Genomic DNA, 12,714 nt, shown 5'->3' on the forward strand with positions numbered 1-12,714 from the left:
AATGCAGGCATACAGTCAGACACAGCAGGTGTACAGTCAGACACAGCAGGTGTACAGTCAGACACAGCAGGCGTACAGTCAGACACAGCAGGTGTACAGTACAGTCAGACACAGCAGGCGTACAGTCAGACACAGCAGGCGTACAGTCAGACAGAGCAGGTGTACAGTCAGACAGAGCAGGTGTACAGTCAGACACAGCAGGTGTACAGTACAGTCAGACACAGCAGGCGTACAGTCAGACACAGCAGGCGTACAGTCAGACAGAGCAGGTGTACAGTCAGACAGAGCAGGTGTACAGTCAGACACAGCAGGCGTACAGTCAGACAGAGCAGGTGTACAGTCAGACAGAGCAGGTGTACAGTCAGACACAGCAGGTGTACAGTCAGACACAGCAGGTGTACAGTCAGACACAGCAGGTGTACAGTCAGACACAGCAGGTGTACAGTCAGACACAGCAGGTGTACAGTCAGACACAGCAGGCGTACAGTCAGACACAGCAGGCGTACAGTCAGACACAGCAGGTGTACAGTCAGACACAGCAGGCGTACAGTCAGACACAGCAGGTGTACAGTCAGACACAGCAGGCGTACAGTCAGACACAGCAGGCGTACAGTCAGACACAGCAGGTGTACAGTCAGACACAGCAGGTGTACAGTCAGACACAGCAGGCGTACAGTCAGACACAGCAGGTGTACAGTCAGACACAGCAGGTGTACAGTCAGACACAGCAGGCGTACAGTACAGTCAGACACAGCAGGTGTACAGTCAGACACAGCAGGCGTACAGTACAGTCAGACACAGCAGGCGTACAGTACAGTCAGACACAGCAGGTGTACAGTCAGACACAGCAGGCGTACAGTACAGTCACACAGCAGGCGTACAGTACAGTCAGACACAGCAGGTGTACAGTCAGACACAGCAGGCGTACAGTACAGTCAGACACAGCAGGCGTACAGTACAGTCAGACACAGCAGGTGTACAGTCAGACACAGCAGGCGTACAGTACAGTCAGACACAGCAGGCGTACAGTCAGACACAGCAGGTGTACAGTACAGTCAGACACAGCAGGTGTACAGTCAGACACAGCAGGTGTACAGTCAGACACAGCAGGCGTACAGTACAGTCAGACACAGCAGGTGTACAGTCAGACACAGCAGGCGTACAGTACAGTCAGACACAGCAGGTGTACAGTCAGACACAGCAGGCGTACAGTACAGTCAGACACAGCAGGTGTACAGTCAGACACAGCAGGCGTACAGTACAGTCAGACACAGCAGGTGTACAGTCAGACACAGCAGGCGTACAGTACAGTCAGACACAGCAGGTGTACAGTCAGACACAGCAGGCGTACAGTACAGTCAGACACAGCAGGTGTACAGTCAGACACAGCAGGCGTACAGTACAGTCAGACACAGCAGGTGTACAGTCAGACACAGCAGGCGTACAGTACAGTCAGACACAGCAGGTGTACAGTACAGTCAGACACAGCAGGTGTACAGTCAGACACAGCAGGCGTACAGTCAGACACAGCAGGCGTACAGTACAGTCAGACACAGCAGCTCCCTGACTTATTGATATCTGCAGCAGCAACATGGGTTCAGATCAATAGGTTTGAAAGCCTCTCTCCTCCATCAGCGTTTAGGAACAATGGGTGTCGGGGCGGTGGATGGGCGAGCGAGCCAGGCTCTGCTTTAGACTGGTGCAGAGAGAGAGAGGCTGCTGTGTGTGTATACTACTGTATGCTGTGTGTGTGTACTGTATGCTGTGTGTGTATACTACTGTATGCTGTGTGTGTGTACTGTATGCTGTGTGTGTATACTACTGTCTGCTGTGTGTGTGTACTGTTTGCTGTGTGTGTATACTACTGTATGCTGTGTGTGTGTACTGTATGCTGTGTGTGTATACTACTGTATGCTGTGTGTGTGTACTGTATGCTGTGTGTGTATACTACTGTCTGCTGTGTGTGTGTACTGTTTGCTGTGTGTGTATACTACTGTATGCTGTGTGTGTGTACTGTATGCTGTGTGTGTATACTACTGTATGCTGTGTGTGTGTACTGTATGCTGTGTGTGTATACTACTGTCTGCTGTGTGTGTGTACTGTTTGCTGTGTGTGTATACTACTGTATGCTGTGTGTGTGTACTGTATGCTGTGTGTGTATACTACTGTATGCTGTGTGTGTGTACTGTATGCTGTGTGTGTGTACTGTATGCTGTGTGTGTGTACTGTATGCTGTGTGTGTATACTACTGTATGCTGTGTGTGTGTACTGTATGCTGTGTGTGTATACTACTGTCTGCTGTGTGTGTGTGTACTGTTTGCTGTGTGTGTATACTACTGTATGCTGTGTGTGTGTACTGTATGCTGTGTATGTGTACTGTATGCTGTGTGTGTGTACTGTATGCTGTGTGTGTGTACTGTATGCTGTGTGTGTGTGTGTGTACTGTATGCCAGTGGGTCCCAACCTTGGGGTCGCGACCCCAAGTGGGGTCGCCTAAAATTTGGAAAAAATAACATGAGTAAATAAATAAATAAATGTATATATGTATGTACTAAGCATCTCACGCGCTCGATTCCTAGGCTCGCCTGCTGCGTGGGCTCGCCAGCTCGCCTGCTGTGTGGGCTCGCCAGCTCGCCCGCTGTGTGGGCTCGCCAGCTGGTTCACATTTTTCACCATTGTGTGAACATTGAAAATCATGGTTAGTTGCAGGCCGGCTGCTGTGGCTTCCTGCTCGCCGCTGTCGTCCGGGAGTCCTCATCACACCCGTGTGTGTGTGTGTGTGTGTGTGTGTGTGTGTGTGTGTGTGTGTGTGTGTGTGTGGTGGCGGCCCACACATCGATTATTCATGGTTGCGAGCGGGCCTCCCCCCGGGCGTGTTGACATGTGCCTTGCTCACTGGAGCCTGTTAATTGGCAGGAGAATGAGAGAAGATGAGAGAGAGAGAGTGTGTGGTACTGTACATCACACAGAGAGAGAGAGAGAGAGTGTGTGGTACTGTACATCACAGAGAGAGAGAGAGAGAGAGAGAGAGAGAGTGTGTGGTACTGTACATCACACACAGAGAGAGAGAGAGAGAGTGTGTGGTACTGTACATCACAGAGAGAGAGAGAGAGAGAGAGAGAGAGAGTGTGTGGTACTGTACATCACACACAGAGAGAGAGAGAGAGAGTGTGTGGTACTGTACATCACACACAGAGAGAGAGAGAGAGAGAGTGTGTGGTACTGTACATCACACAGAGAGAGAGAGAGAGAGAGTGTGTGGTACTGTACATCACACAGAGAGAGAGAGAGAGAGAGTGTGTGGTACTGTACATCACACACAGAGAGAGAGAGAGAGAGTGTGTGGTACTGTACATCACACAGAGAGAGAGAGAGAGAGAGTGTGTGGTACTGTACATCACACACAGAGAGAGAGAGAGAGAGTGTGTGGTACTGTACATCACAGAGAGAGAGAGAGAGAGTGTGTGGTACTGTACATCACACACAGAGAGAGAGTGTGTGGTACTGTCCATCACAGAGAGAGAGAGAGAGAGTGTGTGTGTGTGGTACTGTACATCACACACAGAGAGAGAGAGAGAGAGAGAGAGAGAGTGTGTGGTACTGTACATCACAGAGAGAGAGAGAGAGAGTGTGTGTGTGTGTGGTACTGTACATCACACACAGAGAGAGAGAGAGAGAGAGTGTGTGGTACTGTACATCACAGAGAGAGAGAGAGAGAGTGTGTGTGTGGTACTGTACATCACACACAGAGAGAGAGAGAGAGAGAGAGTGTGTGTGTGGTACTGTACATCACACAGAGAGAGAGAGAGAGAGAGAGAGTGTGTGTGTGGTACTGTACATCACACAGAGAGAGAGAGAGAGAGTGTGTGTGGTACTGTACATCACACAGAGAGAGAGAGAGAGAGAGAGAGAGTGTGTGTGGTACTGTACATCACACAGAGAGAGAGAGAGAGAGAGTGTGTGTGTGGTACTGTACATCACACAGAGAGAGAGAGAGAGAGTGTGTGTGGTACTGTACATCACACAGAGAGAGAGAGAGAGAGAGAGAGAGAGTGTGTGGTACTGTACATCACAGAGAGAGAGAGTGTGTGTGTGGTACTGTACATCACACACAGAGAGAGAGAGAGAGAGTGTGTGGTACTGTACATCACAGAGAGAGAGAGTGTGTGTGTGTGGTACTGTACATCACACACAGAGAGAGAGAGAGAGAGAGAGTGTGTGTGTGGTACTGTACATCACACAGAGAGAGAGAGAGAGAGAGAGAGAGAGTGTGTGTGGTTCTGTACACTGGCGCAGGGTGTTGAAGCCTGAGTAACAGGATCGGCACAGAGAACGACGAGCTGAGATCGCTGGTTTAGTCGCCGTCTGGCCGCTGCCGGCCGGGGATCCTCCATTCTTCTTCTTCATTGGTCCGGTCAGCGGGGATCCTCCATTCTTCTTCTTCATTGGTCCGGTCAGCGGGAAGGGAAATGACATCACATTACCCAAGGCAGGAGCACAGCTCCAAGGCCCCCGCCATTCACCCGCGCGTCAACATCAACCTCCAGGAGTCCCTCGCTCACCTGCACCCGCTCCAGAGGCAGCACGCCATCGAGCTCCACCAAAAACAACAGAAGCAGCAGCAGCAGCAGCTAACATTCGCGTCGCAGCAGCTAGCGTTAGCGTCCCAGCAGCTAACGTTGGCTTCCCAGCCGCAGCCCCAGCCGGGCACCCCGCCCGCCCGGGCGACCCTGGCCTCCTTCAGCACCTGCACCCTGCCCGCATCGTGCCGCGCCCGCAGCCGCTTCCTCAACCTGCGCGACAGCGTGAAGAAAAGTCCTGCCAAAAGCACCGTTAAAGTCTGCAGCACGCGAGCACCAATCCCCTGGCTGCCCTTCACCTTCAACAAGGTAGCTCAGTTCCTTCACCTTCAACAAGGTAGCTCAGTTCCTTCACCTTCAACAAGGTAGCTCAGTCAGGTTCCACATACCCATGTTCTTCTTTTGTCCGTCTTGTGATTTTTCTGTCCGTTTTTGTCCTTTCCTGGCAGTTTTTATGACTTGTGTCTTTTGATTGAGTAAAGTGTAAATATATGTATGTAGTCATAGTCACATCTACAGTGGTTTGCTTGTGTGTGGTTGTGTGTCAGTGTGTGTGTGTGTGTGTGTCAGTGTGTGTGTGTGTGTGTCAGTGTGTGTGTGTGTGTCAGTGTGGGTGTGTGTCAGTGTGGGTGTGTGTCAGTGTGTGTGGTTGTGTGTCAGTGTGTGTCAGTGTCGGTGTGTGTCAGTGTGTGTGGTTGTGTGTCAGTGTGTGTGTGTGTCAGTGTCGGTGTGTGTCAGTGTGTGTGTGTGTGTCAGTGTGTGTGTGTGTGTGTGTGTCTGTGTGTGTGTGTGTGTTGTTCTGGACCAGCCAGTGCTCTGTCCTGACTGTGGACCCCCTCAGCCTCGGCTGGTGTTGTTTTGTGATGAAGGCCTGTTGTCCCAGACTCTGCTGAGTGATGAAAGTAGGGCTGCTGATCAATGTGATTGATCTGCGGGGCTAATTTTAGCTTCTGCTGTAGCACAGCCATTAAGCCTCCCAGCAGCGCTGCACTTCCTGCTGCAGCGCTGCACTTCCTGTCTCCCAGCAGCGCTGCACTTCCTGCTGCAGCGCTGCACTTCCTGTCTCCCAGCAGTGCTGCACTTCCTGTTGCAGCGCTGCACTTCCTGTCTCCCAGCAGCGCTGCACTTCCTGTCTCCCAGCAGCGCTGCACTTCCTGTCTCCCAGCAGTGCTGCACTTCCTCACTTCCTGTCTCCCAGCAGCGCTGCACTTCCTGTCTCCCAGCAGCGCTGCACTTCCTGTCTCCCAGCAGTGCTGCACTTCCTGCTGCAGTGCTGCACTTCCTGCTGCAGTGCTGCACTTCCTGCTGCAGTGCTGCACTTCCTGTCTCCCAGCAGTGCTGCACTTCCTGCTGCAGCGCTGCACTTCCTGTCTCCCAGCAGTGCTGCACTTCCTGCTGCAGTGCTGCACTTCCTGCTGCAGTGCTGCACTTCCTGCCTCCCAGCAGTGCTGCACTTCCTGTTGCAGCGCTGCACTTCCTGTTGCAGTGCTGCACTTCCTGCTGCAGTGCTGCACTTCCTGTCTCCCAGCAGTGCTGCACTTCCTGTCTCCCAGCAGTGCTGCACTTCCTCCCTCCCAGCAGTGCTGCACTTCCTGTCTCCCAGCAGTGCTGCACTTCCTGTTGCAGCGCTGCACTTCCTGCCTCCCAGCAGTGCTGCACTTCCTGTTGCAGCGCTGCACTTCCTGTTGCAGCGCTGCACTTCCTGTCTCCCAGCAGTGCTGCACTTCCTGTCTCCCAGCAGTGCTGCACTTCCTGTCTCCCAGCAGTGCTGCACTTCCTGTTGCAGCGCTGCACTTCCTGCCTCCCAGCAGTGCTGCACTTCCTGCTGCACTCTCTCTCTAGACTGCTCTGCTCTTTACTGTTGACTCCACTCTCTCTCTAGACTGCTCTGCTCTTTACTGTTGACACCACTCTCTCGCTAGACTGCTCTGCTCTTTACTGTTGACTCCACTCTCTCTCTAGACTGCTCTGCTCTTTACTGTTGACACCACTCTCTCGCTAGACTGCTCTGCTCTTTACTGTTGACTCCACTCTCTCTCTAGACTGCTCTGCTCTTTACTGTTGACACCACTCTCTCTCTAGACTGCTCTGCTCTTTACTGTTGACACCACTCTCTCGCTAGACTGCTCTGCTCTTTACTGTTGACACCACTCTCTCGCTAGACTGCTCTGCTCTTTACTGTTGACACCACTCTCTCTCTAGACTGCTCTGCTCTTTACTGTTGACACCACTCTCTCTCTAGACTGCTCTGCTCTTTACTGTTGACACCACTCTCTCTCTAGACTGCTCTGCTCTTTACTGTTGACACCACTCTCTCTCTAGACTGCTCTGCTCTTTACTGTTGACACCACTCTCTCTCTAGACTGCTCTGCTCTTTACTGTTGACACCACTCTCTCGCTAGACTGCTCTGCTCTTTACTGTTGACACCACTCTCTCTCTAGACTGCTCTGCTCTTTACTGTTGACACCACTCTCTCTCTAGACTGCTCTGCTCTTATCTGTTGACACCACTCTCTCTCTAGACTGCTCTGCTCTTTACTGTTGACTCCACTCTCTCTAGACTGCTCTGCTCTTTACTGTTGACACCACTCTCTCTCTAGACTGCTCTGCTCTTATCTGTTGACACCACTCTCACTCTAGACTGCTCTGCTCTTTACTGTTGACTCCACTCTCTCTCTAGACTGCTCTGCTCTTTACTGTTGACACCACTCTCTCTCTAGACTGCTCTGCTCTTTACTGTTGACACCACTCTCTCTCTAGACTGCTCTGCTCTTTTCTGTTGTCTATCTTACTCTAGATTGGACCATCATTTACAAAATGAACATGATGCGGTTTTCAAGAAGACTTGAAAATAGTGATTGAGTCGAGTACGGACAGCTGTGTTTACACTACTGCCCCCCACACTTCCTGAATGGTATTGCATGAAGGACTTTTTGATATCAAAGACGTAAGAGTGGATTTTATGCAACAAGTTGGAAGCGGCATCATCTGTGATTTAGATGAAGAGGATGTTAGGCATCGGATAGATAGATAGGGTCTTTATTTAGATGAAGAGGATGTTAGGCATCGGATATATATATATATATCTATATAGATATAGATATATATATAGATAGGGTCTTCACTTCAAGTTTCTGCCCCAGGTAAATCCTCTTTTAAGACGTAGCCACGAGAGGGGGAAGCTGCTCTATGAGGGAAATGTTATGCTCAGTATGAGCGAGAAGCGCCCGGCTAGCGGGGTAAACCGCAACCCCAAGAGAGCTAGCTAGCTCTGGGGGCTCGTCCAGGTAATCCCTATGTCTTTAGACGTTTTCGCTTAATCTACTAATGACATCAAATTAAGTGGAAACTTAATTAGCATTTTGCAGCTCTAAGTCATGGTTATTACATAGAAGCTAGCACTTTGGTACAGTGCTAACTCATGGTTATTACATAGAAGCTAGCTAGCACTTTGCTACAGTGCTAACTCACGGTTATTACATAGAAGCTAGCACTTTGCTACAGTGCTAACTCATGGTTATTACATAGAAGCTAGCACTTTGTTATTTTGTCATGGTTATTACATAGAAGCTAGCACTTTGGTACAGTGCTAACTCATTGTTATTACATAGAAGCTAGCTAGCACTTTGCTACAGTGCTAACTCATGGTTATTACATAGAAGTTAGCACTTTGCTACAGTGCTAACTCATGGTTATTACATAGAAGCTAGCACTTTGCTACAGTGCTAACTCATGGTTATTACATAGAAGCTAGCACTTTGTTATTTTGTCATGGTTATTACATAGAAGCTAGCACTTTGGTACAGTGCTAACTCATGGTTATTACATAGAAGCTAGCACTTTGGTACAGTGCTAACTCATGGTTATTACATAGAAGCTAGCACTTTGGTACAGTGCTAACTCATGGTTATTACATAGAAGCTAGCACTTTGGTACAGTGCTAACTCATGGTTATTACATATAAGCTAGCACTTTGTTATTTTGTCATGGTTATTACATAGAAGCTAGCACTTTGGTACAGTGCTAACTCATGGTTATTACATATAAGCTAGCACTTTGTTATTTTGTCATGGTTATTACATAGAAGCTAGCACTTTGGTACAGTGCTAACTCATGGTTATTACATAGAAGCTAGCACTTTGGTACAGTGCTAACTCATGGTTATTACATAGAAGCTAGCACTTTGGTACAGTGCTAACTCATGGTTATTACATAGAAGCTAGCACTTTGGTACAGTGCTAACTCATGGTTATTACATAGAAGCTAGCACTTTGGTACAGTGCTAACTCATGGTTATTACATAGAAGCTAGCACTTTGGTACAGTGCTAACTCATGGTTATTACATAGAAGCTAGCACTTTGGTACAGTGCTAACTCATGGTTATTACATAGAAGCTAGCACTTTGGTACAGTGCTAACTAGGGGTGTCACAATATATCGTCCCACGAAATTTCGCGATAGTAAAACGTCACGATATGTATCGTTGAGATGAAATCTCATATCGCAAAAAAAAAATAGACTAAGAAACGTCTTTGTTTGTTGAAGTTCAATGTGTGGAAAGTAGTTCAGTTGAACAAGTCTCTGAAGAGACACATGAGAAGTTATACAGGAGAGAAACCATTCAATTGAGTTTCTGGCAAAACTGTTTACTTGACAGGAAAAACTGAAGATGCATAAAAAATAGATTAAGAAAAGTCTTGTTGTTTGAGTTTGAAGAAAAACTGAAGATGCATAATGAGAATTTATACTGCTGAGAAACCTTTTAGTTCAAAGTAAATCTAAGTGACGGTGTAACTCATTCTATTTCAAGATAAGCCTTATCTCCAATCTCATGTTTTTTCTAGTTGTTATTGTAATAACAATTTCCCACAACAGCATGTTTTGTATTTGTGCATTTCAAATAAAATACTACTTTTCCAGTCATATATTGTCATTATTCAAGTTTAAAAAAATATTGTTAAAATCGTATCGTATCGTATCGTTATCGTGAACCCAGTATCGTGATACGTATCGTATCGTGAACTGAGTGTATCGTGACACCCCTAGTGCTAACTCATGGTTATTACATAGAAGCTAGCACTTTGGTACAGTGCTAACTCATGGTTATTACATAGAAGCTAGCACTTTGGTACAGTGCTAACTCATGGTTATTACATAGAAGCTAGCACTTTGCTACAGTGCTAACTCATGGTTATTACATAGAAGCTAGCACTTTGGTACAGTGCTAACTCATGGTTATTACATAGAAGCTAGCACTTTGGTACAGTGCTAACTCATGGTTATTACATATAAGCTAGCACTTTGTTATTTTGTCATGGTTATTACATATAAGCTAGCACTTTGGTACAGTGCTAACTCATGGTTATTACATATAAGCTAGCACTTTGTTATTTTGTCATGGTTATTACATAGAAGCTAGCACTTTGGTACAGTGCTAACTCATGGTTATTACATAGAAGCTAGCACTTTGGTACAGTGCTAACTCATGGTTATTACATAGAAGCTAGCACTTTGGTACAGTGCTAACTCATGGTTATTACATAGAAGCTAGCACTTTGGTACAGTGCTAACTCATGGTTATTACATAGAAGCTAGCACTTTGGTACAGTGCTAACTCATGGTTATTACATAGAAGCTAGCACTTTGCTACAGTGCTAACTCATGGTTATTACATAGAAGCTAGCACTTTGGTACAGTGCTAACTCATGGTTATTACATAGAAGCTAGCACTTTGGTACAGTGCTAACTCATGGTTATTACATAGAAGCTAGCACTTTGGTACAGTGCTAACTCATGGTTATTACATAGAAGCTAGCACTTTGGTACAGTGCTAACCAGCTGTATGTGAAGTGCTACCGACATGCCTCCATGTCACATCTCTGCTGTCCCAGACAACAAGGAAAGGGACATCTGCTGAAGCCCCTCCCCCACTGAGACCACCAGGGGGATTTGGTTTTAACACACACACCCTAACACACACACACACACACACACACACACACACACACACACAGCAGACCTAGGTCAAATAGTATTGCTCTAATCTTCTTGGAGTAGCAGATGGGCGGGGTTTACCACATCAGGACCGTAAGCTGTCAATCAACAAAGTGGGATAAATTGACGTCCTGTGATTGGCCTGCCTCTCTGTCCTGTGTGGCAGAAACCCCGCCCACCCGGCACTCGGCAGCATCAAAACAAACCATGAAAATTTGCCTGTGCTTTTATTTAGAGCGAGGTCCAATCAGAGAGCAGGTAGAGGACTCAGGACTCGAACCCGTGACTCTCTGTCTGCCTGACATGCGCACACACACACACATACACACACTGCTGAAGCCTGGTCTCATCATGGACACGCACACGCCCTCCTCCCCCCTGCACTCGTGCTGCTGTTGCTGTGTGTTGCCTTGCTTGTGTGTGTGACCTTTGACCCCTCACCATGCTATTGTTCAGCAGGCAGAGGCCCCGCCCTCCTCTCCCCCCGTCTCACCCGTCACCCCGGAGGCCCCGCCCCCCTCTCCCCCCGTGACACCCGTCTCACCCGTCACCCCGGAGACCGCCCTCATCCCACCAACCTCACAGGTCTCTTCATCCACTTCCTGTTTGCATCTGCTTTGTTCATCTATAGACTGAATCACTGTGATGTCGCGGCGACAACAAAAGTCACTTCCGGGTCGACAACTGAGATATTGGCAAACTTGTTTCTTTCTTTCTGTTATAACTGTAATGTTTAAATATGTACTCGTTATTACGGTCGTTAAAGGAACATGCCACCATTTTGGTAGATTTCTCTATTTGTCCGATTGTCCGGTTATTGGTACTTAGCCTACGCCAGTTAACACGAGCAAAAACGTAAAAGAATCAATGGAAAATGCTTCCATACTGCTCACCTGGCCTAATCAAGTCTCCACAAGCCCTGAGATGTCAAGTTGACTTGAAAAGACGTCATTTACAGCCTGTTTTCAGCTGTATCCAGGTGGCCGGCGGATATACTGCAGCCTGCTCTTTTGATTGACACGCACCTGATTGATTGATTATTGATGCATTTGATTGATGATAGAGAGAAGAGAAGGCCATCTCTCTTCTCCTCTATATTGTAACAAACATGGTGATTCACTCTATAGATTGAACCATATTGACCTTGTTTATGTTGCTGTTATTTATTTTAGTTTTCCATCTCTGCCATCCTGCTGTGGCTCTGAAGTGAGGAGATCAGAGAGAGAGAGAGAGAGAGAGGTAGACACACACAGAGAGAGAGGGAACTAGACAGAGAGAGAGAGAGAGTAAGAGAGAGAGGGAGAGAGAGGTAGACAGAGAGAGAAGTAGACAGAGAGAGAGAGGGAGAGTGTAAGAGAGAGAGAGAGGGAGAGAGAGGTAGACACAGACAGAGAGAGAGAGAGGGAGAGAGAGAGAGTGTATGAGATGGATAGAAGTAGACGGAGAGAGAGAGAGGTAGACACACAGAGAGAGAGAGGTAGACACACAGAGAGAGAGAGAGGTAGACACAGAGAGAGAGAGAGAGAGAGAGAGAGGTAGACACAGAGAGAGAGAGAGAGAGAGAGGTAGCCACACACAGAGAGAGAGAGAGAGAGAGAGAGAGAGAGGTAGACACACACAGAGAGATAGGTAGACACAGAGAGAGAGAGAGAGGTAGACACACACACAGAGAGAGAGAGAGAGAGAGAGAGAGAGAGGTAGACACACACAGAGAGATAGGTAGACACAGAGAGAGAGAGAGAGAGAGAGAGGTAGACACACACAGAGAGATAGGTAGACACAGAGAGAGAGAGAGAGGTAGACACAGAGAGAGAGAGAGAGAGAGAGAGAGGTAGACACACACAGAGAGATATGTAGACACAGAGAGAGAGAGAGAGGTAGACAGAGAGAGAGAGAGAGAGAGAGAGGTAGACACACACAGAGAGATATGTAGACACAGAGAGAGAGAGAGAGGTAGACAGAGAGAGAGAGAGAGAGAGAGAGAGGTAGACACACACAGAGAGATAGGTAGACACAGAGAGAGAGGGGTAGACAGAGTGAAACAGATAGCAGGAATGCTACACTTCCCCCATTTGACCCTAAAGAGCCCATCTGCCTTTCTTCCCCGGCAGAAACTGAGCGAGCGAGACAGAGAGAGAAT

The 12,714-nt window shown here is 47.9% G+C and overlaps 1 protein-coding gene across 3 annotated transcripts in view; it reads left to right on the forward strand.

Moving 5' to 3' along the window:
* Positions 1-12,714, forward strand: part of dlg1b (discs large MAGUK scaffold protein 1b) — a 143,662-nt gene that overhangs the window by 77,040 nt on the left and 53,908 nt on the right. For all 3 annotated transcript variants that reach the window (XM_083659531.1, XM_083659532.1, XM_083659533.1), the window contains exon 5: positions 11,034-11,159. In XM_083659531.1, coding sequence (XP_083515657.1) covers positions 11,034-11,159 — 126 coding nt within the window. The remainder of the gene's footprint in view (positions 1-11,033; positions 11,160-12,714) is intronic.

Source organism: Poromitra crassiceps, assembly GCF_964638095.1.
Source record: "Poromitra crassiceps genome assembly, chromosome: 23".
In the NCBI taxonomy this organism is placed as follows: Eukaryota; Metazoa; Chordata; class Actinopteri; order Beryciformes; family Melamphaidae; genus Poromitra; species Poromitra crassiceps.